The 25,690-nt window shown below is 37.7% G+C and overlaps 1 protein-coding gene across 7 annotated transcripts in view; it reads right to left on the reverse strand.

The window, feature by feature from the left end:
- Window positions 1-890: 890 nt before the first annotated feature.
- Window positions 891-25,690, reverse strand: part of LOC127736124 (uncharacterized) — a 33,584-nt gene continuing 8,784 nt past the window's right edge. For 4 of the 7 annotated variants that reach the window (XM_052246667.1, XM_052246670.1, XM_052246668.1 and 1 more), the window contains exons 2-11: window positions 17,437-17,552; window positions 16,537-16,653; window positions 13,759-13,861; window positions 9,450-9,552; window positions 9,042-9,115; window positions 6,827-6,990; window positions 5,249-5,933; window positions 4,580-4,643; window positions 3,449-3,508; window positions 891-2,587 (exon numbers count right to left, since the gene is read on the reverse strand). In XM_052246667.1, the coding sequence (XP_052102627.1) occupies window positions 2,408-2,587; window positions 3,449-3,508; window positions 4,580-4,643; window positions 5,249-5,933; window positions 6,827-6,990; window positions 9,042-9,115; window positions 9,450-9,552; window positions 13,759-13,861; window positions 16,537-16,653; window positions 17,437-17,497 (1,611 nt within the window). In that variant the 5' untranslated portion in view covers window positions 17,498-17,552 and the 3' untranslated portion in view covers window positions 891-2,407. Of the gene's footprint in view, window positions 2,588-3,448; window positions 3,509-4,579; window positions 4,644-5,248; window positions 5,934-6,826; window positions 6,991-9,041; window positions 9,116-9,449; window positions 9,553-13,758; window positions 13,862-15,530; window positions 15,551-16,359; window positions 16,386-16,489; window positions 16,516-16,536; window positions 16,654-17,436; window positions 17,553-25,690 lie in introns of those variants that run through there. The other 3 variants (XM_052246672.1, XM_052246671.1, XM_052246673.1) reach the window with 3 other exon arrangements.

Below are 25,690 nucleotides of genomic sequence, written 5' to 3' on the forward strand. Positions count from 1 at the left end.
GTAATGCTCTCTTTAACTAGTCATATTTTTTTTTGTTTAAGAAAATTAAAATCGTATAACACCCTTACATGGAATTTAGGTCAGATGTGATGCTTTGTTCGGGAGCTCAAGCAAAATCTAATTTTGTTCACTTTCATACACGTTCGACTATTAACGATGTTCGATTCTGCTTTAAAAAAATGAATTAATTTCAATAATCAAAATACAGAAAACAGATGTATTTGACTTCTTTCACGTAAACATGAAGAAATAATTTTATACAACACTGTGGACTTGATTTGTTATTAATGTTTTACAATAAGAAAACAACTGCCATAGCTAACTTCATATCATTATAGCATTATCATTATTGTTTCTGTAATAGATAGATATAAGAAGATGTGGTATGAGTGCCAATGAGACAACTCTCCATCCAAGTCAAAATTTATAAAAGTAAACCATTATAGGTCAAAGTACGGTCTTCAACATGGAACCTTAGCTCACACCGAACAGCAAGCTATAAAGGGTCCCAAAATTACTAGTGTTAACGGTCTAATCCATATAAAAAACGAGAAACGAGAAACACTTACAATTAAGTCTGTTTATAATCGTTATATATAAAATGTCATTTATTGTCCGGTGATTGTTTAAAGAAAGTATTTGTACACAACCGTTTCGTTTTATGACACCAAAACGAACAATTTATAATCATTATAATATAACTTGTCATTCATTGGTCGTTGATTCATTTGGTTAAAGCTGGGACATAATGTATTAGTATAATAGTCCCAGGTTAGAGAAAGTATTTGTACGCAACCATTCCGTTTTATGACATCAACACATACAACCTTACAACTGTACAATGAAGTTGTATATCACCTCTCATGAAAAAATAAGTTCCTTTGTCAAATATATATTTTTATTACTCATAAGTTAAATCAATATACATACATAACTATTTCTTGGATGCAACATATTAAAAAGCATTAATAAAACTATAAATGACAGTTTAACTTGTGAGTCTAATGAAAAAGGTATAAATATAAAAGAACAGAGTTCCAATGTCCCCCGCGTTGCACATATTTAATATTTCCAAGGGGCATAACTCTTTTTAAAAAAATCGATCGGCCACCATTATAGAACTTGTCCGAGATAATGCTGATATTAACCTGTAGTATAAGTTTTATAAAAATCTGGCAAGAATTGTACCTGTGAGAGCGCTAACAAGACCGGACGGACGGACGGACGTACACACGGACGGACGCCCGGTATTTCCATGTCCCCCGCAACACGTTACGCGGGAGACAATAAACATAAGAAAGTTGAAGAGAATTGAGTAGTCGGAGATTCTGGATAAATTCAGTCAACGATTCATTTTTTTCAGTATGATAAATTACTACAAAATTACCAAACAATCAAGATTTCACAACTTGTGAATCTAATGAAAAAGGCATACATAAAAAAATAAAATGCTCCGAAAGACGCAGCTTGATACGACCGCAGAGGTTGAACCCTTGGGGAAATTATGGACAAAACTTTCAAGCTTGCTGTTGTCTGCTCTATGGTCGGGTTGTTGTCTCTTTGACACATTCCCCATTTCCATTCTCAATTTTATTTGGTACAGCTCAGAATTTGGATTGTGATTAAATATTTGTCAAATTGACACAGCATAGGTTTCTGACACAGAATTAATGTGGTCTTGAAAATTTGAAATTGGACATTTACCTATTATAGGCAATATCCAAAATATAAATACATGGTAACATTCAGCATAATAAAGAACCCAAGGGTTCAATTTGACGAAATTAAACAAAGTTTAATTTTGCATCCTTTGGACCTCAAAGTGAACAAATTTGATAATGGGACACAAAATCCAAAATGTAAATACACTGTAAGATTCAGCTTATCAAAATACCCCATATATTCAATTTTAATTTTAGACCCCGATTTGGACCAACTTAAAAACTGGGCCCAAAATCAAAAATCTAAATACAGTCACGTTTAGATTCACCATATCAAAGAATCCTTAGAATTCATTTTTTGTTAAAATCGAACAAAATTTAATTTTGGACCTTAATTTGAAAACGGGGTCAAAAAAAAAATATCTATTAACACAAATAGATTTGGCATATCAAAGAACCCCAAATAATTCAATTTTTGATGAAATCAAACAAAGTGGAATCTTTAATCCTCAATGTGGACCAATTTAAAAATGGGGCCCAAATGTCTTCGGACACATCGCCATACCATTATACGGCCGCAGAAATTTTGCGGTAGTATAAAAAATTGATGAGTATACTACATGGAGATTCTGGATAAAGTCAATAAACGATTAAATTATGTCGGTATGTAAAAATACTGCAGAATTACCAAACAATCGAGATTACCCAACTCAAGGCATTGTATATCACTGATTTGTGTTCGAACACTACAGTAATGGTTGTCCAACAGGTTCGTAGTCGTCATCATCCGGTACAGAACTTTGTTTAGCATTGTATCCGAGTCTTAAAGGGATACCTATATTTGGAAGGTTGTGTCTTTTATAATGTTCTAAAACTTCGTGCAGTGTATCAAACGTCAAATTGGCTTCAATCATGAACTTTTCACTCTGAAAAGGATTAAACATTGTGTTATCAAGTAGTATTCTTATATGTGTGATATTATTGGGTAAACGCTTGAGGATAAACGTCAGTAAAAAGCCCAACAGAACCGATAGCAATAATCTTAAGATCATCACACGTATTTTTGCAATGATCTGGAGACAAAACTCAATTTCGAAGAGGCTAGAAGAATGTCTAATGACCTCAACAGAGAAGAACAAAGGCAAAGCTTTTAAGTGGACAAGGGATACAAAAAAGACAACCGGTTGGAACCGAATCATTTTGAACTTTTACGACACAAAACATATTTGTTTATTGCTTTGTCATAAATTAGGCTGCTGGTATTTCACGTTTGAATTGGTTCACTTGTTGCCATGTCGGGGCCTTTTATAACTACATAGTTTTGCTCATCGTTGATGGTACTAAAGTTGCTTACATTCACGTCATTTGGTCTCTGTTGAATGTATGTCTCATTGGCAATCATACCACATATTATTATTGTTATACTGAACGTTTTAATATCCTTCCATTTCTAATTCCAAATATGGAACTACCTAACCAATCATATACAGAGTGTGGTTTGTTTGACCTTGTACACTTGTACATAACCAATCATTTACAGAGTGTGGTTTGTTTGACCTTGTACACTGGTACATAACCAATCATTTACAGAGTGTGGTTTGTTTGACCTTGTACACTGGTACCTAACCAATCATATACAGAGTGTGGTTTGTTTGACCTTGCACATTTGTACATAAACAAACATTTGCAGAGTGCAGTTTGTTTGATCTTGTAGAAATGATAATGCAGCTGTTTTGATAATAATAGTAATTGATATGCCGAACTGACTGAACACAAGGATTACTTACGTGTTTTTCGATTTCGATTTTGTACGACTTAAGCCCAGCTTTGGTTTTCACCACTAAAACCTATAAAAGAGAAAATAAATAAATGGTGAAGTGAAAAAAGACACAATTAGGCAGACACTGAGTAAACTGGACTCAACCTTACAATATCAGTTGTTTTTAAAAACTAATAATATAAAACCAGTTTAACAGTTTGAAGGTCAGACATTTTCCAAGTTAACATAAACTCATGTAAAAAAAATCGGTGGCTTTAATAAAGGAATCTTTAGAATTATGAAAATGGTCTTGGTCCTCCAAAATGTTCGAAGTATTACAGTACAATAAATATTATTCATGCTGTGTTATATATTGTTTTTTCAATTGTCTTTTGTATTAGCTTGCCACTTTTGTAAAATAGGCAAGATAAAAAACCATGAATAAAACCCAATAGTGTAATTATATTTTGGAATATTCTATCTTTAATGACTCCCGTTCATCATTGTAAACACATAATTTTGGTAATATAAGAAAATGGTATTGCTCATACTAAAAAAATATATAATATACTTATTTGCAATGTTGTATGGTTGCCAAAAAGACTAATATCCGTAAATAAATACCACATCCGGGGTCTTTTATAGTTTAATATATATATATTCACGGCATGGGTATTGCTTATTGTGGAAGGCCGCAAAGTGACCTGTTCGTGTTTACATCCTTGTGCTTTGGTATTTTAATCGTATCGGTTGTGTCATGGTAGCGTGTGCAATCTTGCCTCAAGTGCTGGAGGTCGTTTGTTCGATTCATGACCGGGTTTAACAAAAGACTTAAAAAATGGTAGTTGCTGCTTCTCCGCTAAGAAGGAAAGACTGTTCGGTTCGGAGTCAGAATAAAGTGTTCGAACATGTTTTCTTGTGAACTGTTACGTTGTAAATTATCACATTAAAAATCTTACTCAGCGTGTCGGTCTAGAACACTTGTATTCTTATCACATCAAATTGTTCTCATCCTGATATGAATGTGACATTTACCATTGAACGTTACACATCAATTCACCAATCTACCCATCTAGATATTTGTCTCATTGCCAATCGTGCCACATCTCTTTATTTTCAAACATAGCAAGAAAGTGACAGTTTCAATCATTATAGTTACCTTTTTCCCGGGTTCAGAAGAATCTCTAACTAAGAAAGTTCGGTCTGCCAGCAATTGTAATTCCCTAAAATATTTTAAAGTATTTATTCAGTAAAAGACGTATGTATTTTTTCGCCACCATCATAATATGAATTTTGTCAATTCAGCACATATATCTGAATTACATATAGATATAAGAACATGTGGTATGAGTGCCAATGAGACAACTCTCCATCCAAGTCAAAATTTATTAAAATTAACAAATATAGGTCAAAGTACGGTCTTCAACACGGAGCCTTGGCTCACACAGAACAGCAAGCTATAAAGGGCCCCAAAAATTATTAGTGTAAAACCATTCAAACGGGAAAACCAACGGTCTAATCTATATAAAAAACGAGAAACGAGAAACACTTATGAACCACATCAACAAACGACAACTACTGAACATCAGATTCCTGACTTAGGACAGGTGCAAACAATTGCAGGGGTTTAAACGTTTTAATGGTACCAAACCTTCACCCTTGTCCTTTTTTTTAATGACCAGAATATAGATAGACTGGAGAAGTCTTAAAATATTAAGCTGTTTTAAAAACACACTCATAACAATATAATGTGATTAAAATCTGTCATTTATTAATGAACTTTATTATTTTTCAGTTGTCATTTGCAATAGTTACTACAGAAACTCACCGTGCACTGTCATCTCTGTTTCCGCTAAACATGTATTCCGACGCTGGATCAAGTCCGGGATCTGGCTGCACATAGCCTGCTTCCTCTGTCATGTTTAAATAATTAGTATCCCCCAAGTTGCCACGCTTTGTGAAACAAGGTGGTGTTTTCCTGGGTGTCGATATAGTAGGCTCTGGGGATCTTGACTGCTTGTCACTTTCACGTGAGGAAGGCCTAGAGCTTGAATCTGAAGATACTGGCAATTGAAGTTCTGTTGGTGGTGATTCTGTTCGTGAACGAGATGGCAATGAGGTGCGTAAATTTGAGGCTGGTGAATTCGTTCGTGAATGGGAATCTGGTGCTGTCATACGTAATCGCGATGCAGGCGATTTTGTCCTTGAATTAGATGATTCAGGCGCATTTAGTGAATTGATGTACATTTTTTGTTTTGCTGGTTTAGCGGGTTTGGGTGCTACTTGGGGTTTTGGTTTAGTTTTTGTTTGCACTGAAGTAGAATTGACAGTATCTACACTAGTGTTTCCAGCATTAACGTTCACGGTCCCCTCAGAAAAACTCCTTTGTTTTACGGTTTCATTCGGCGAGGCAGCATCTTCATATGTCTCTCGTTGTTCTGAAAATGATTTTTGTATTCTTTTAGAATTTGTCTCTTCTGGAATGGTGCCAGTTGTTGATACGTATTTCGTAGCTAGTAAGAGAAAGAAAAGAATTTTTCATTTTTCGGCAGGGGAAGGTGAAATCTTCCTTGAAACACTGGACAAGTTCTCAACAACAAAAAATCACATTTAATACCAATACTTTTTTAAAATATTTTATAAATGTAAACGCTCGGATCAATGGGGGAGAATAAAGTGATGATAGTACATGTACTGTATAAATATCAAACCGAGTATTTATATGACACAGTCCTCTGTATGTGTTACTAAATTTTCGAATTACAAATAACAAAAGCAGTAAAAGAGCTAAAATTATTTCAAGTTAAGATAGAAATGTCAATAAAAATTTCTTATATTCAATTTAGAATAAGCAGATATGGTATGATTGTTCAACAATGAGCAAAACCCTATACATATCTATAAAAGACCCCGACATAACCAAATGTGAAACAATTTTATCTTTTTATCACCACTATATTTCAAGGTTTTCTCAGCGCTAGATAATACGATTAATTCATAAAGCTGGAAAGATAAACAAGTGGAATTTCGTTTTGAAGTTCGGCAGGGGGACATTTGTCATCTTTTTTTATTTTCGAATTATCAAGAAAATTATCATATATTCAATACGATTGTGTATCTCTTAATGTTTCGGTTCTTATACATCGATGACTTTCAAATATTCGGCTTTTAGCGTTCCTGATAATGGTAATTCCAGAAAAGCGCTTTGGACGCATGCAATTTATAAAGTGTTGTTTTCATTTTTTGATTTTTTTCTTGATTTTTTTGTACATTGTACATAAGAATTGAAGCTTTTCAAATCATTCACATTCACAGTTCAACCATTTAAGGTCCGAAAGCTGGACCTCTTTAATCAGATTTGAACTTTAATTTCTTCTTATCAATACATGATGCAACAGCTACTTACTTGGATCAGGCTCATATTTATTATGTTTTACGATAGACTCATCAGGTTTGTCATAATTGTCATCTGACGACTCATCTTCATCTTCTATCTCATAAAGCTTTGCTGCAGAAGCCGAGGCACCGACGGTTGATTCGAGAAGATTATATTCTTCGGGTTTTTTTAGTCTGTAATGAAGATATCGACCATCGTTTGAATGTCAGTATGATTGAAATATTCATTAAACACATAATAATTTGATACTATTAAAATATGGAAACATTGATGAACCCCCGATTATTATTATTCAAATTAGAACACACCCGCGACATCTGTGACTGATGTAAAGTACCTACGCCTAATTCTTGGCTCGAATTTTTAGTATTGTCATCTGATAAAGTCATGCTTATTGTAAGGTGCACAGTTTTCTCTGCTTTCAAAATCTTTCTGTTGAACCTGTGCTAGTTTTCTTACTACAATAAACTTACTATGAACTAGATTTAGTGTTTTAACTGATTATCTAAAATCAAATTAGTGATATTTAGGTGGAAGAAAACAGACTTATTAAATAGTGTACTATAGTGTAACATAGATATAATAGATATAAGAAGATGTGGCATGAGTGTCAATGAGACAACTCTCCAGCCAAGTCACAATAAACTCATCATAGATACCAGAATTGAAATTTTATATTTACGCCAGACGCGCGTTTCGTCTACAAAAGACTCATCAGTGACGCTCGAATCAAAAATGTTAAAAGGGCCAAACAAGCAACCACTGGAAGAATTCCAGCACAATAGACAATATTTATTAGCACAAACACATTTACATTAATTGGTATGGCATACAGTATAGTACAATTGAAATAATAAACTGAAAATAATTAAATAAGAGTGACAATGGTATTCACACGAAAAAGAAGACTACAAATATGTGTGTTAAACAGATAAACAATTTTTAATGTCCATGAACAAAAAAGGATACATGTCTGCGTGTCTGGTAATTCGAAAAATCTCTAGATAACTTTTGGTTAGAAGAGGGGCGTAAAGGGGGGGGGGGGGGGTATCTGCACGGAAGAACGCGAAATAAAATTGCCATTTCACGATGAACGAACAATTAAAAATTTCTTGCACGTTGATCTTTTTACCGATTTCACGAAACACGATGAATAACGAACCTTTTTCACGGCTGCACGTAAAATAAAAATGGCAAAACACGTTGCACGAAAATAACCCTTTACCACCCTCTTAGAATGATAGCAAATTACGGAGTTAGCTCCCCTCAATTGATAACTTTTTATAATAGTGCATTTCAACCAAATTATATCTTGAATTACCAGAACAAGAAAAAGGAACAAATGTCATAATCGTGCACCATTATACAGTTTGAACTAAAATTTATGTCAACTTGAGTGGGTTTTTATTTGTCATGTTTTCATCACTGCCTGATTCTTAGGCAGATTGGCACTTAATATCCTTATAACAACACTTAAACAGATCATCTTAATTACCTAATAGGTAAATATTCATTCTAACTTCTTCTGAGCTAGAGATGTGAAGTGTGTGCGAATCAGTTTCCTTTTTTTCTTATCTCTTGATTATATGCTTATAATGAGCCATTTATAGTTATAGTTTATAGGTACACGTCATCAAATTAGGAACTCGTCCGCGTTCATTATTATATTATTTTTTCTCAGTACAAAACATTTTGATATAACAAATAAATTTTGGTAAAAATGTTTTCGTGAAATTTCATTGCCGAGAAGATTAATCTATATAAAGATATAAAGATTACTGTTTAGCACTCGAAAACGTCAGCGCACTTACCAGTAAAATTCAGTAAAAGGTTTGGCCAGGATACTAGGCTATCAAAATATCACAACTCAGAAAATCAATAGATCGAAACAGTCTCAACCTTCCCATTTCCTTAACGACAAGATATAACTATAGAGTTCCATGTAGAAATAATTTGGCTTAAGCATACCTTCAAATTGTAATCTTACGTAAAAATGAAAACTGGGTAAGTGTAATCGAGACAGCTGCCAAAATACGCAAGATTTCAAAACTTATACAATTGTGAACCAATTGTACTATCCATGGAATTAAATCATAACCTTGAGTTGGCATAAATGCTACTTCTCTTTTACAATGTATTCCTATTATCTCGGTTAGTTCTTCTGTTTATCTGTATATATGTCTGTCTGTCCGTTACCCATCTGTTGGACACTAATCATACTTACTTTATGTGTTCATGGTCTGGTAAGGCTTCTTTATGAACTGCAAGCATCGATATATATATAGCTCTCATCCACTCCTAACAAACAGACAATACATATGTACAGGTCTTATTCAATTTTGATAAACCGTCTGTTAAATCTTGCGCTAATATAATAGAACATTTGTTTGTGATAAGTATAAAATTAATACATACATGTGGTTAAACATTTAATATATAATTACATTATCATACAAAGCTGTTACTCAAAACGAAAAAAGAGGAAAATTGGAGACTTATTCTTGGAGGTCTTACACTTAAAATCTAATTAGAAGATATACGGGTTAGTTATAAGAACTGCAAGATGTACTAATTTAACAATATTCAAGTGAATTAAGAAAGAAACAGAAGTATTTATTTCGTGTTTACATACCAGCCTCTCCGTATCTGTTGCACAACTGAATTTGTATACTTTGCCCTCCGAGGAACATGGCAGGATTTCAAAAGAGTGGGGTATACTAAAATTCCTTCTTAATCTAAAATACACAAATGTTTGATTGATCATTTTTAACGTTTAAGCAAGTATTTAATATAACGACAAAATGGATATTTTGTTTTCCGATTTTTAGTGTAGTGCGTCTTGTCTCAGTTGTATTCACATGATCTTAGGTTTCTTCACATTAAGCAAACGAGTAAATTGTTTAAAATCATAAAATGCATCATGTTTGTCGTTGTGATATTGTCATGATGCCTTTTTCAGGACACAGACAATCATCGTCTTAGCCAATTGATTAGGATAACCCGAGACACAAGCCAGCATTCATGCTACTTGCTTTGTTTAACTGATGATAAATGCGAGCATTTTCTATTCAACTTGCTTAGGATAACCCAGAACACTGAAAAGCATCGTATATACATGCTAATAATTCAAGATGACTTAAGAGTCAAGACGAAAAAAACACAATAATTGTCTCTAGCTTAATAAGATACCTCAAATATACAGAAAAAATCTCATAAGATACTTATTTAAGATACCGAAGGGTACTGGAAAGGATATCCTATGTAACTTATCCAAGATTCTGCAGGGCACTGGACAAAATCTATGATAATTATTTAAGATACCGCAGGGCATTGGAAAGGATATCCTATGCAACTTATCCAAGATTCTGTCGGGTACTGGAAAATATCTCCTATGCAACTTATTATAGATACCGCACGGCACAGGAAATAATATGCAACTTATTTAAGATACCGAAGTGCACCGGAAAAAATACTCTATGCTACCTATTTAAGATACGAACAATGTACAGAAAAGAATCTTCTATGCTACTTCTTTAAGACACCTCAATTGTACAAGAAATAATCTTCTATGCTACTTATTCAAGATTCAGCAGGCCATAGAAAAAAATATTCTAAGTTATTTATTTAAGATTCCACAAGACACTGGGAAGAATCTGTTTATGCCTCTTACTTAAGATACCACAGGACGCTTATGATACTTTACTCGGGATATAAAAAGGCATTTGATTGCTACTTACTTGGAATGAATTTCGTAACAGTGTGGACATGGACACCTGATATTTAAATGATATCGTGTCGGTCACAGGCTGTCTACAACAAAGACTTCGCGCAATTACAGTATGTCACTACAAAAAAAGGGCCTCTCACACCTTCGCTAACCAAGGGTTACGATCCACTCCCCTCCTCTCCAGAGCTAGCCAAGGGTTACGATCCACTCCCCTCCACTCTATCACGATATCCTTGGCTAGCGAAGATGAGCCTCTCAATGGGGATATACATAATAACTATTTTACACATGTCCATTCATAAAATAATTCTTTTTGCATGAAAGTTTATAGGAATTTGTTTTGAATATATTTATATACTGACAGAAAAAAGTTTCTTTTGAAAGAATGAGTATATTCAGAGGTGATATCACAAAGTAATGAAGAGAGAACAAGAGGCTGTCAGAGTGACCGGATTTTCCTGCATGGAAATGATATTTGCAAATCTAGACCCCCAAACAGGATCAAGTAAAAAAATATATATATAGCATTCAGAAAATTAGTTTATACAGAATAACAAACAATTTTCCAAAGAAAAGAACAAAAAAAATTCCAAAATATCATTTATCATTAATACAATGTCTTTTAAAAATCAATAAAACCTATCTGTAATTATCTTCAAAATGTCTAATAATGAACAGTAAATTTCAAACTATATTTATAAAGTCCTACAGAGCTTATCATCAACAACACTTAGGAAACACAAACTTTTCAAATAAATCTGTCACTCCAATTATAATTGTGTGATTGATAATTACCACATGCTTTAACTTGATATCTTAAAAACACTTAGTGTAATCAAACTTTATATATATAATTAATAGTTCCCAATTTTTTTTCTTTCATTGGTCACAAACTAATACTTGCAACTTATCTATCAATGTCAACAACTTTATCTACACAATGTTATGTAATGAAAAATATCCTTTAATAAAAATAGATTTTTATATCTAATGAAAATGATATTTGCAAATCTGGACCCCCAAACAGGATCAAGTAAAAATTTAACATTAACACACCAAACAAAAATAAAATACCAAATAACAACTGTGACATCTACCTTCAAAACACACATGACTTAAAAAAATAGTTATACAGAAATTTTTACAACTCCTGACTAAAATCAATTGAACAGATACAATCATTGATAGACTATCTATCCATATACTTATTAATTACACCATTTCTGTTCAAAGGGAAATAACTCAAAATAAAAATAAATCATATAATAAACATCACTTATCGCTACTGAAAGGTCTACAACTCAACAACGAGAAAAGCTAAAATCGTGAAAATTGAACTCAACCTTCATTTAGTCACAGGAAACAACATATTTAAATTTGAAAAGATTTCGTAAAAGCTTTTTCATGTTAATGAACGGACACTGTTTGGCAGCCACCCGTCCAACCGCACACCCACCCGCCCGCCCGCCGTAAATCCTCAAATCAATAACCGATTTTTCCTTCGAAAATCCGGTTAAAAAGTAAGGAAAAATTCTTTTCTGGCAATAAGTGAAAAATTAAGTAGTGTGTCAGTTATAGACATGTAATCCATCATGCATTGCAAATCGTTCAGTGGATTGGTCAATCGCCAAAATAAAAAATAAAACATGCTTTATTTGTAAACAAACACTAATACATACATTGACGGGGGTATACGTATGCTAAATAATACATGTCCTATAAGGAAATGTGCACGATTGGACGGATCACAGCGATTTAATTTAGAATTGTACTTAATTTTTGTTAAATTGTGTTTCAGTATCTATCCATGAATTAAATATGTTCACAATACCTTTTATACTAGAATAATTAAACGATTGCACCCAGTCTAAAAGATATTATTACACTGTTACTGCTATGTTGACATAATAACCTGTACATTATCTCGTGTTACAGTTGACCAGTTTAGTTTTGTGCACATGATTTATTATTCCAAAACAGATGTATTGTGAACTTATCATTAAATTCATGGATATATATTGAAACACAGAAACCGAAAAAGAAGTGAGTACAATTTCAAATTGTAAGGGGGCGACCATTCCTGATTCAATTAAAATAAGGGAGGGGACGGCTATGCAAGAGGCTTTTGAAATCAGCATGAATAAAATTGCAAATAAACGTTTTTACAGAATTGTCTCAAATATGCGTCCTCAAATAGCAAAAAAAAAAAATAGCGGAGAAAGACCAAATCATTGAAATTACCTGCTTAATTTGTAGTAAAAGAATATAGATCCCGTAACTTTTGTTATACATGTTCAGGTATAACAAAATCTAAAATAAATATCAATGTTTCCACAAAAGCTACTCTGGCTCCAATCAACGTAAACTTTGCACCCAAGACCGGATTCATATGCTTCTTGATATTTTCACGAGTTATTTTTTGTTAGAATGCTATTTAAATGTTCACGAAAATCTGATCGTTGGAATCTTCGATGGGAATTTAAATTTGTTCCGTGCAAAAAATATGCAGCTCAGAGGGCTAAAAATTTTTTTTATAAAGGTCCGGGCTCTTATTAACAACAAAAATAATCTTAGTATGAAAGTTGATCGTAGGTTACTCTACATTAACTCGTACGAATAAAAGTTTTCGTATTTCTTTAAGGAGCCACAGAACGTTTGTGCAAGAACTTTTTTCTCTCGATTGCTTGGTGATATCACCTCTGAATATAATCATTCTGTCAAAAGAAACTTTTTGTTGTGAGTATATAGAAATATTCAAAACAAATTCCTATGAACTTTCATGCAAAAACTTTTATTTTATGAATGGACATGCGTAAAGATAGTAATTGCGTATATCCCCATTGAGAGGCCCTTGACATACTGTAATTTAGTGAAGTCTTTGTTGTCGACAGTCAGTGATACACACGATAACATTTAATTACTATGTGTCCATGTCCTCGCTGTTATGAAATTCATTCTACGATAACCCATGACACAAAAACATGGTAAATGCTACTTATTTGTGATAACCCATTACACAAAAACATAGTAAATGCTACTTACTTATGATAACCAATCACTCAAAAACATAGTATATGCTACTTACTTATGATAACCAATGACACAAAAACATAGTAAATGCTACTTACTTATGATAACCAATGACACAAAAACATAGTAAATGCTACTTACTTGTGACAACCCATGACACAAAAACATAGTAAATGCTACTTACTTGTGATAATTCATAAGAGAGAAGTGAACTTTCGGAGATGATGAATGATCATCATGAAAAACGTAAACACAACCCTGAGATAGGACAACAAAAAATTGTCTCCCTGAAAAATAACATATTGTCATTACGAGAATGCAATTTGGAAATATAATGATCATGTCGAATAACAGCCTTTCGGAGGTTCAGAATCTTGTATCGTTAGAACTCACAGTCATCAAAACTATATAAAAAAGTATATATATATAGAAGTGCCTTCGGGTTTATATGATCCGTTTATCCTATTTCGACTCTTCAAAATTCAAGAGTCTATCCTAAATTGAGGTAAATTATATGGCCTTCCAAATACCGTTTCGATTCCTAACATCACTGAAGAGACATTAATTGTCGAAATCCGGACATGGTGTACTAATTTTTGCACCTTTTGTTTGCGGTATACCATCTTTTCCGCAAGTTTATTGTTTTCTGTTTGGTATTAAATTAATAGTTAAGATCAATTTTGTTACATCTGGTGATCTGTTTATTTGGCAATCGCCAATGGCAGTCAGCAGGGTTTAAGAACATCCGTTGTTCGACCTGATAGTCAAATGCGTTTTGTTAAAATATACTTTTTCACTTTTTTGGTCTTTTGGAAAATGTTGTTTGTGCTGAATTTAGACCCCTCTACCAAGAAATTTGTTTTGCATGCACATGTATAAAAATTGCGGTTTTTATCCAACGCAATCATAGGTTAGAACGTTGTTTTCAATTTAGACTTGTTTATAGAAGTCTATATATATTTATATATATAAACGCCTAAAAAGTGTACAAAAACAACACCAATATTAAAAAAAAAGGAAGTATCTATAAATATTTCGGATAATAGATATCCTTCATCAGTATGAATATGATGTAAAATGAATCATATCAATCTATTCTGATTTAAATATAACAATCTTTAAATTTATACAATTAAAACCGAAATATATATATATACATCGACTGTATTTTTTCACAGTATAACATGGCTGAACAATGCTGAAGTAACTCAAAATACTATATACGTAATACAAAAAGACAAAATCATATATCGTCTTCATGTGCCTGAATCTAGTCAATATAGTCATGAGTGATTGTCTTTAAATTATTTGAATCTTTTTGTCCTTCTGAAAATTTGGTGTTGTTGGTATATATCTTTCGGGTATTGTCCCCGATTGATTCTTTGTTGTTCTTTAGTTTTATTGTTGTTGGGTTGCTGTGTCATCGACATGAACCCAATGTTTTCTTTTATTCAGATAAATTTAACATTAAGAAGGCTTCCACTGAACAGTTTTAACTGCAGTAATAGCAACAAGTTGAATATAAAACTGTTTCAATAAGTGAACAATCTAACGGAAATGTTTACACAATTACTTTTATAGGCCATACAGCAGGGTTATAAATAGGGTATATAAAAATCTCTGCACTAGATAGGGGTTCAATCATCAACCTGTATGGTTATTTAAAGGTTGTAACATTTTTTCCATTAGACACCTGTAGTTTAAGAGTAAATATGTCTTTTGGTATTTTGTGTCGTTAGGTTGTTGTTGCTATGACGTATACCAACATTTCCTTTTATTGATACCATACAATCTACCAAGTCTACCAAATCAAATGAAAGCATCACAATAGTGAGGCCAATCCATTATTAAGTCGAGATATCACATGACTTGCAATTCTTGCAACGGAGTCGTGTGTCTTTAGAGAAAGGACTATAGATCACCAGTAGTGTTATATAGGTTGATAATTATCCATACACTGAATACTTGTAACTTCAGAGAGGGGACAATAGATCGCACGTCTTTAGAGAGAGGACAATAGATCGCCAGTCTTTAGAGAGAGGACAATAGATCGCCAGTCTTTAGAAAGGGGACAATAGATCGCCAGTCTTTAGAGAGAGGACAATAGATCACCAGTTCTTTAGAGAGGGGACAATAGATCACCAGTCTTTAGAGAGGGGACAATAGATCGCCAGTCTTTAGAGAGGGGACAATAGATCACCAGTCTTTAGAGAGGGGACAATAGATCACCAGTATTTAGAGAGGGGACCATAGATCACCAATCTTTAGAGAGGGGACAATAGATCACCAGTCTTCAGAAAGGGGACAATAGATCACCAGTCTTTAGAGAGGGGACAATAGATCACCAGTCTTTAGGGGGGGGACAATAAATCACCAGTCTTTAGAGAGGGGATAATAGATCACCAGTCCTTAGAGAGAGGACAATAGATCGCCAGTCTTTAGAGAGAGGACAATAGATCGCCAGTCTTTAGAAAGGGGACAATAGATCGCCAGTCTTTAGAAAGGGGACAATAGATCACCAGTCTTTAGAGAGAAAACAATAGATCACCAGTCTTTAGAGAGGGGACAATAGATCACCAGTCTTTAGAGAGGGGACACTTTATCACCAGTCTTTAGAGAGAGGACAATAGATCGCCAGTCTTTAGATAGGGGACAATAGATCGCCAGTCTTTAGAGAGAGGACAATAGATCACCAGTCTTTAGAGAGAGGATAATAGATCGCCAGTCTTTAGAGAGAGAACAATAGATCGCAAGTCATGTAATATAAGTTGATAATTATCCTTACACTGAATACTTGTAACTTTAGAGAGGATACAATATATCACCAGTCTTTAGAGAGGACAATAGATCACCAGTCTTTAGAGAGGGGACAATAGATCGCCAGTCATGTAATATAAGTTGATAATTATCCTTACACTGAATACTTGTAACTTTAGAGAGCGAACAATAGATCGCCACTTACACTGAATACTTGTAACTTTAGAGAGGGGTCCAAGTTTCTTTAATCCACGTTCCAGTTGTCCTTCTTTTCTCACTAAACCTTTCCAGTTAGCTTCTATCGTAATAAGATCTTGGGCACCTGTGTACGGATCAGATAAAATTGTTAGTATTTAAATCATGTTTTTGTGACATGTAAATATAATTCAATAATATTTTGCATACTTGAAAAGACAAGGAAGTTTTTCATAGAAAAAATAGACATCGAGTGACGAATACAGACTTGCCCATCATATAATTATATAATTGTATTGAACAATTTATAATAATGTTCTTCCTTTATCATCACACACTAAAATATAAATCAAGAGGTCTATGTGGGATATGACAAAAATAATGGTGGTCCTTGAAATGTGCAATAACTTAATATAGTTGAGTATCTGCATGTGTATATTTGCAATATAAAATCAATGAACAGAAAATCGTGTACACATACGTCTTATGCTATTTTTGTTATTTTCTCCCATTTGTGTTAATGGAAAGCATGTTGATTTGACATAAACCCTGCTGCTTTGATCAATCGATGTTACCAACGTGCTAGATCAAGAAGTAGCATGCATTACGCGGGATGATATTTTCATCTAGCCTAATATAATGGTTTAATTTTATAAATTGTAACTTGGATGGAGAGTTGTCTCATTAGCACTTATACCACATCTTCCTAAATCTATAATCACATAATTCTATACATTTCGTACGAAACACACGAAATATAGAGTGTAAAATTATAATTCAAGTCAATAAATGTGTTCTTTTTGATTCAAAGTACATGTTACTGATGTCTAAATGTCTGATTTTCTAATATAGATTCTGTTAAAATCAAATCTATCTTGCGCTTTATTTACGAGTCGATGAATTCATATACCTATATTAACAAAAGGGATGTCTTTAACTTGTGAAGGCTTCAGATCTTTATAGCTGGACATATCGGGTCATCTTTGGTATTCTGTTTAAGTTGCTACACGTTCTCGGAAGATCTATCTAAATGTTTAAAAAAACAATTCATATATTCATTCAAATATAGCAACGTGACTAATTACAATTCCTAATATCTATACAAACAAATAATTATGGACTGAGAGAAATGTATAATGATGCTACCACAGAAGAAATACCAGGGGACCTTCATAGCTTACTATACAGTATACCCAGGGGACCTTCATAGCTTACTATACAGTATACCCAGGGGAACTATACGGTATACCCAGGGGACCTTCGTAGCTTACTATACGGTATAGGTATACCCAGGGGACCTTCATAGCTTACTATACGGTATACCCAGGGGACCTTCGTAGCTTACTATACGGTATACCCAGGGGACCTTCATAGCTTACTATACGGTATACCCAGGGGACCTTCGTAGCTTACTATACGGTATACCCAGGGGACATTAATAGCTTTCTATACGGTATACCCAGGGGACCTTCGTAGCTTACTATACGGTATACCCAGGGGACCTTCGTAGCTTTCTATACGGTATACCCAGGGGACCTTCGTAGCTTACTATACGGTATACCCAGGGGACCTTCGTAGCTTACTATACGGTATACCCAGGGGACCTTCGTAGCTTACTATACGGTATACCCAGGGGACCTTCGTAGCTTACTATACGGTATACCCAGGGGACCTTCGTAGCTTACTATACGGTATACCCAGGGGACCTTCATAGCTTACTATACGGTATACCCAGGGGACCTTCATAGCTTACTTTACGGTATACCCAGGGGACCTTCATAGCTTACTATACGGTATACCCAGGGGACTTTCGTAGCTTACTATACGGTATACCCAGGGGACCTTCATAGCTTACTATACGGTATACCCAGGGGACCTTCATAGCTTACTATACGGTATACCCAGGGGACCTTCCTAGCTTACTATACGGTATACCCAGGGGACCTTCGTAGCTTACTATACAGTATACCCAGGGGACCTTCGTAGCTTACTATACAGTATACCCAGGGGACCTCCGTAGCTTACTATACAGTATACCCAGGGGACCTTCGTAGCTTACTATACAGTATACCCAGGCTTACTATACAGTATACCCAGGGGACCTTCGTAGCTTACTATTCGGTATACCCAGGGGACCTTCGTAGCTTACTATACGGTATACCCAGGGGACCTTCATAGCTTACTATACGGTATACCCAGGGGACCTTCATAGCTTACTATACGATATAACCAGGGGACCTTCATAGCTTACTATACGGTATACCCAGGGGACCTTCGTAGCTTACTACACGGTATACCCAGGGGACCTTCGTAGCTTACTATACGGTATACCTAGGGGACCTTCGTAGCTTACTATACGGTATACCTAGGGGACCTTCGTAGCTTACTATACGGTATACCCAGGGGACCTTCATAGCTTACTATACGGTATACCCAGGGGACCTTCATAGCTTACTATACGGTATACCCAGGGGACCTTCATAGCTTACTATACGGTATACCCAGGGGACCTTCATAGCTTACTATACGGTATACCCAGGGGACCTTCATAGCTTACTATACGGTATACCCAGGGGACCTTCGTAGCTTACTATACGGTATACCCAGAGGACCTTCGTAGCTTACTATACGGTATACCCAGGGTACCTTCGTAGCTTACTATACGGTATACCCAGGGGACCTTCGTAGCTTACTATACGGTATACCCAGGGGACCTTCGTAGCTTACTATACAGTATACCCAGGCTTACTATACAGTATACCCAGGGGACCTTCGTAGCTTACTATACGGTATACCCAGGGGACCTTCGTAGCTTACTATACGGTATACCCAGGGGACCTTCATAGCTTACTATACGGTATACCCAGGGGACCTTCATAGCTTACTATACGGTATACCCAGGGGACCTTCGTAGCTTACTATACGGTATACCCAGGGGACCTTCATAGCTTACTAAACGGTATACCCAGGGGACCTTCATAGCTTACTTAACGGTATACCCAGGGGACCTTTGTAGCTTACTATACAGTATAACCAGGGGACCTTCGAAGTTTATTATACGGTATACCCAGGGGACCTTCGTAGCTTACTATACGGTATACCCAGGGGACCTTCGTAGCTTACTATACGGTATACCCAGGGTACCTTCATAGCTTACTATACAGTATACCCAGGGGACCTTCATAGCTTACTAAACGGTATACCCAGGGGACCTTCATAGCTTACTTAACGGTATACCCAGGGGACCTTCGTAGCTTACTATACAGTATAACCAGGGGACCTTCGAAGTTTATTATACGGTATACCCAGGGGACCTTCGTAGCTTACTATACGGTATACCCAGGGGACCTTCGTAGCTTACTATACGGTATACCCAGGGGACCTTCGTAGCTTACTATACGGTATACCCAGGGGACCTTCGTAGCTTACTATACAGTATACCCAGGGGACCTTCGTAGCTTACTATACGGTATACCCAGGGGACCTTCGTAGCTTACTATACGGTATACCCAGGGGACCTTCGTAGCTTACTATACGGTATACCCAGGGGACCTTCGTAGCTTACTATACAGTATACCCAGGGGACCTTCGTAGCTTACTATACAGTATACCCAGGGGACCTTCGTAGCTTACTATACGGTATACCCAGGGGACCTTCGTAGCTTACTATACAGTATACCCAGGGGACCTTCGTAGCTTACTATACGGTATACCCAGGGGAACTTCATAGCTTACTATACGGTATACCCAGGGGACCTTCATAGCTTACTATACGGAATGTGTAATATCTACCACAGAAATACCCAGGGGACCTTCATAGCTTACTATACGGTATACCCAGGGGACCTTCCTAGCTTACTATACGGTATACCCAGGGGACCTTCGTAGCTTACTATACAGTATACCCAGGGGACCTTCGTAGCTTACTATACAGTATACCCAGGGGACCTCCGTAGCTTACTATACAGTATACCAAGGGGACCTTCGTAGCTTACTATACAGTATACCCAGGCTTACTATACAGTATACCCAGGGGACCTTCGTAGCTTACTATTCGGTATACCCAGGGGACCTTCGTAGCTTACTATACGGTATACCCAGGGGACCTTCATAGCTTACTATACGGTATACCCAGGGGACCTTCATAGCTTACTATACGATATAACCAGGGGACCTTCATAGCTTACTATACGGTATACCCAGGGGACCTTCGTAGCTTACTATACGGTATACCCAGGGGACCTTCGTAGCTTACTATACGGTATACCTAGGGGACCTTCGTAGCTTACTATACGGTATACCTAGGGGACCTTCGTAGCTTACTATACGGTATACCCAGGGGACCTTCATAGCTTACTATACGGTATACCCAGGGGACCTTCATAGCTTACTATACGGTATACCCAGGGGACCTTCATAGCTTACTATACGGTATACCCAGGGGACCTTCATAGCTTACTATACGGTATACCCAGAGGACCTTCGTAGCTTACTATACGGTATACCCAGGGTACCTTCGTAGCTTACTATACGGTATACCCAGGGGACCTTCGTAGCTTACTATACGGTATACCCAGGGGACCTTCGTAGCTTACTATACAGTATACCCAGGCTTACTATACAGTATACCCAGGGGACCTTCGTAGCTTACTATACGGTATACCCAGGGGACCTTCGTAGCTTACTATACGGTATACCCAGGGGACCTTCATAGCTTACTATACGGTATACCCAGGGGACCTTCATAGCTTACTTTACGGTATACCCAGGGGACCTTCATAGCTTACTATACGGTATACCCAGGGGACTTTCGTAGCTTACTATACGGTATACCCAGGGGACCTTCATAGCTTACTATACGGTATACCCAGGGGACCTTCATAGCTTACTATACGGTATACCCAGGGGACCTTCCTAGCTTACTATACGGTATACCCAGGGGACCTTCGTAGCTTACTATACAGTATACCCAGGGGACCTTCGTAGCTTACTATACAGTATACCCAGGGGACCTCCGTAGCTTACTATACAGTATACACAGGGGACCTTCCTAGCTTACTATACAGTATACCCAGGCTTACTATACAGTATACCCAGGGGACCTTCGTAGCTTACTATTCGGTATACCCAGGGGACCTTCGTAGCTTACTATACGGTATACCCAGGGGACCTTCATAGCTTACTATACGGTATACCCAGGGGACCTTCATAGCTTACTATACGATATAACCAGGGGACCTTCATAGCTTACTATACAGTATACCCAGGGGACCTTCGTAGCTTACTATACAGTATACCCAGGCTTACTATACAGTATACCCAGGGGACCTTCGTAGCTTACTATTCGGTATACCCAGGGGACCTTCGTAGCTTACTATACGGTATACCCAGGGGACCTTCATAGCTTACTATACGGTATACCCAGGGGACCTTCATAGCTTACTATACGATATAACCAGGGGACCTTCATAGCTTACTATACGGTATACCCAGGGGACCTTCGTAGCTTACTATACGGTATACCCAGGGGACCTTCGTAGCTTACTATACGGTATACCTAGGGGACCTTCGTAGCTTACTATACGGTATACCTAGGGGACCTTCGTAGCTTACTATACGGTATACCCAGGGGACCTTCATAGCTTACTATACGGTATACCCAGGGGACCTTCATAGCTTACTATACGGTATACCCAGGGGACCTTCATAGCTTACTATACGGTATACCCAGGGGACCTTCATAGCTTACTATACGGTATACCCAGGGGACCTTCATAGCTTACTATACGGTATACCCAGAGGACCTTCGTAGCTTACTATACGGTATACCCAGGGTACCTTCGTAGCTTACTATACGGTATACCCAGGGGACCTTCGTAGCTTACTATACGGTATACCCAGGGGACCTTCGTAGCTTACTATACAGTATACCCAGGCTTACTATACAGTATACCCAGGGGACCTTCGTAGCTTACTATACGGTATACCCAGGGGACCTTCGTAGCTTACTATACGGTATACCCAGGGGACCTTCATAGCTTACTATACGGTATACCCAGGGGACCTTCATAGCTTACTATACGGTATACCCAGGGGACCTTCGTAGCTTACTATACGGTATACCCAGGGGACCTTCATAGCTTACTAAACGGTATACCCAGGGGACCTTCATAGCTTACTTAACGGTATACCCAGGGGACCTTTGTAGCTTACTATACAGTATAACCAGGGGACCTTCGAAGTTTATTATACGGTATACCCAGGGGACCTTCGTAGCTTACTATACGGTATACCCAGGAAACCTTCGTAGCTTACTATACGGTATACCCAGGGTTCCTTCATAGCTTACTATACAGTATACCCAGGGGACCTTCATAGCTTACTAAACGGTATACCCAGGGGACCTTCATAGCTTACTTAACGGTATACCCAGGGGACCTTCGTAGCTTACTATACAGTATAACCAGGGGACCTTCGAAGTTTATTATACGGTTTACCCAGGGGACCTTCGTAGCTTACTATACGGTATACCCAGGGGACCTTCGTAGCTTACTATACGGTATACCCAGGGGACCTTCGTAGCTTACTATACGGTATACCCAGGGGACCTTCGTAGCTTACTATACAGTATACCCAGGGGACCTTCGTAGCTTACTATACGGTATACCCAGGGGACCTTCGTAGCTTACTATACGGTATACCCAGGGGACCTTCGTAGCTTACTATACGGTATACCCAGGGGACCTTCGTAGCTTACTATACAGTATACCCAGGGGACCTTCGTAGCTTACTATACAGTATACCCAGGGGACCTTCGTAGCTTACTATACGGTATACCCAGGGGACCTTCGTAGCTTACTATACAGTATACCCAGGGGACCTTCGTAGCTTACTATACGGTATACCCAGGGGAACTTCATAGCTTACTATACGGTATACCCAGGGGACCTTCATAGCTTACTATACGGAATGTGTAATATCTACCACAGAAATACCCAGGGGACCTTCATAGCTTACTATACGGTATACCCAGGGGACCTTCCTAGCTTACTATACGGTATACCCAGGGGACCTTCGTAGCTTACTATACAGTATACCCAGGGGACCTTCGTAGCTTACTATACAGTATACCCAGGGGACCTCCGTAGCTTACTATACAGTATACCCAGGGGACCTTCGTAGCTTACTATACAGTATACCCAGGCTTACTATACAGTATACCCAGGGGACCTTCGTAGCTTACTATTCGGTATACCCAGGGGACCTTCGTAGCTTACTATACGGTATACCCAGGGGACCTTCATAGCTTACTATACGGTATACCCAGGGGACCTTCATAGCTTACTATACGATATAACCAGGGGACCTTCATAGCTTACTATACGGTATACCCAGGGGACCTTCGTAGCTTACTATACGGTATACCCAGGGGACCTTCGTAGCTTACTATACGGTATACCTAGGGGACCTTCGTAGCTTACTATACGGTATACCTAGGGGACCTTCGTAGCTTACTATACGGTATACCCAGGGGACCTTCATAGCTTACTATACGGTATACCCAGGGGACCTTCATAGCTTACTATACGGTATACCCAGGGGACCTTCATAGCTTACTATACGGTATACCCAGGGGACCTTCATAGCTTACTATACGGTATACCCAGGGGACCTTCGTAGCTTACTATACGGTATACCCAGGGGACCTTCGTAGCTTACTATACGGTATACCCAGAGGACCTTCGTAGCTTACTATACGGTATACCCAGGGTACCTTCGTAGCTTACTATACGGTATACCCAGGGGACCTTCGTAGCTTACTATACAGTATACCCAGGCTTACTATACAGTATACCCAGGGGACCTTCGTAGCTTACTATACGGTATACCCAGGGGACCTTCGTAGCTTACTATACGGTATACCCAGGGGACCTTCGTAGCTTACTATACGGTATACCCAGGGGACCTTCATAGCTTACTATACGGTATACCCAGAGGACCTTCGTAGCTTACTATACGGTATACCCAGGGTACCTTCGTAGCTTACTATACGGTATACCCAGGGGACCTTCGTAGCTTACTATACGGTATACCCAGGGGACCTTCGTAGCTTACTATACAGTATACCCAGGCTTACTATACAGTATACCCAGGGGACCTTCGTAGCTTACTATACGGTATACCCAGGGGACCTTCGTAGCTTACTATACGGTATACCCAGGGGACCTTCATAGCTTACTATACGGTATACCCAGGGGACCTTCATAGCTTACTATACGGTATACCCAGGGGACCTTCGTAGCTTACTATACGGTATACCCAGGGGACCTTCATAGCTTACTAAACGGTATACCCAGGGGACCTTCATAGCTTACTTAACGGTATACCCAGGGGACCTTTGTAGCTTACTATACAGTATAACCAGGGGACCTTCGAAATTTATTATACGGTATACCCAGGGGACCTTCGTAGCTTACTATACGGTATACCCAGGGGACCTTCGTAGCTTACTATACGGTATACCCAGGGTACCTTCATAGCTTACTATACAGTATACCCAGGGGACCTTCATAGCTTACTAAACGGTATACCCAGGGGACCTTCATAGCTTACTTAACGGTATACCCAGGTGACCTTCGTAGCTTACTATACAGTATAACCAGGGGACCTTCGAAGTTTATTATACGGTATACCCAGGGGACCTTCGTAGCTTACTATACGGTATACCCAGGGGACCTTCGTAGCTTACTATACGGTATACCCAGGGGACCTTCGTAGCTTACTATACGGTATACCCAGGGGACCTTCGTAGCTTACTATACAGTATACCCAGGGGACCTTCGTAGCTTACTATACGGTATACCCAGGGGACCTTCGTAGCTTACTATACGGTATACCCAGGGGACCTTCGTAGCTTACTATACGGTATACCCAGGGGACCTTCGTAGCTTACTATACAGTATACCCAGGGGACCTTCATAGCTTACTATACAGTATACCCAGGGGACCTTCGTAGCTTACTATACGGTATACCCAGGGGACCTTCGTAGCTTACTATACAGTATACCCAGGGGACCTTCGTAGCTTACTATACGGTATACCCAGGGGAACTTCATAGCTTACTATACGGTATACCCAGGGGACCTTCATAGCTTACTATACGG

The sequence above is a fragment of the Mytilus californianus genome, unplaced genomic scaffold (genome assembly GCF_021869535.1).
Source record: "Mytilus californianus isolate M0D057914Y unplaced genomic scaffold, xbMytCali1.0.p SCAF_3, whole genome shotgun sequence".
NCBI lineage: Eukaryota > Metazoa > Mollusca > Bivalvia > Mytilida > Mytilidae > Mytilus > Mytilus californianus.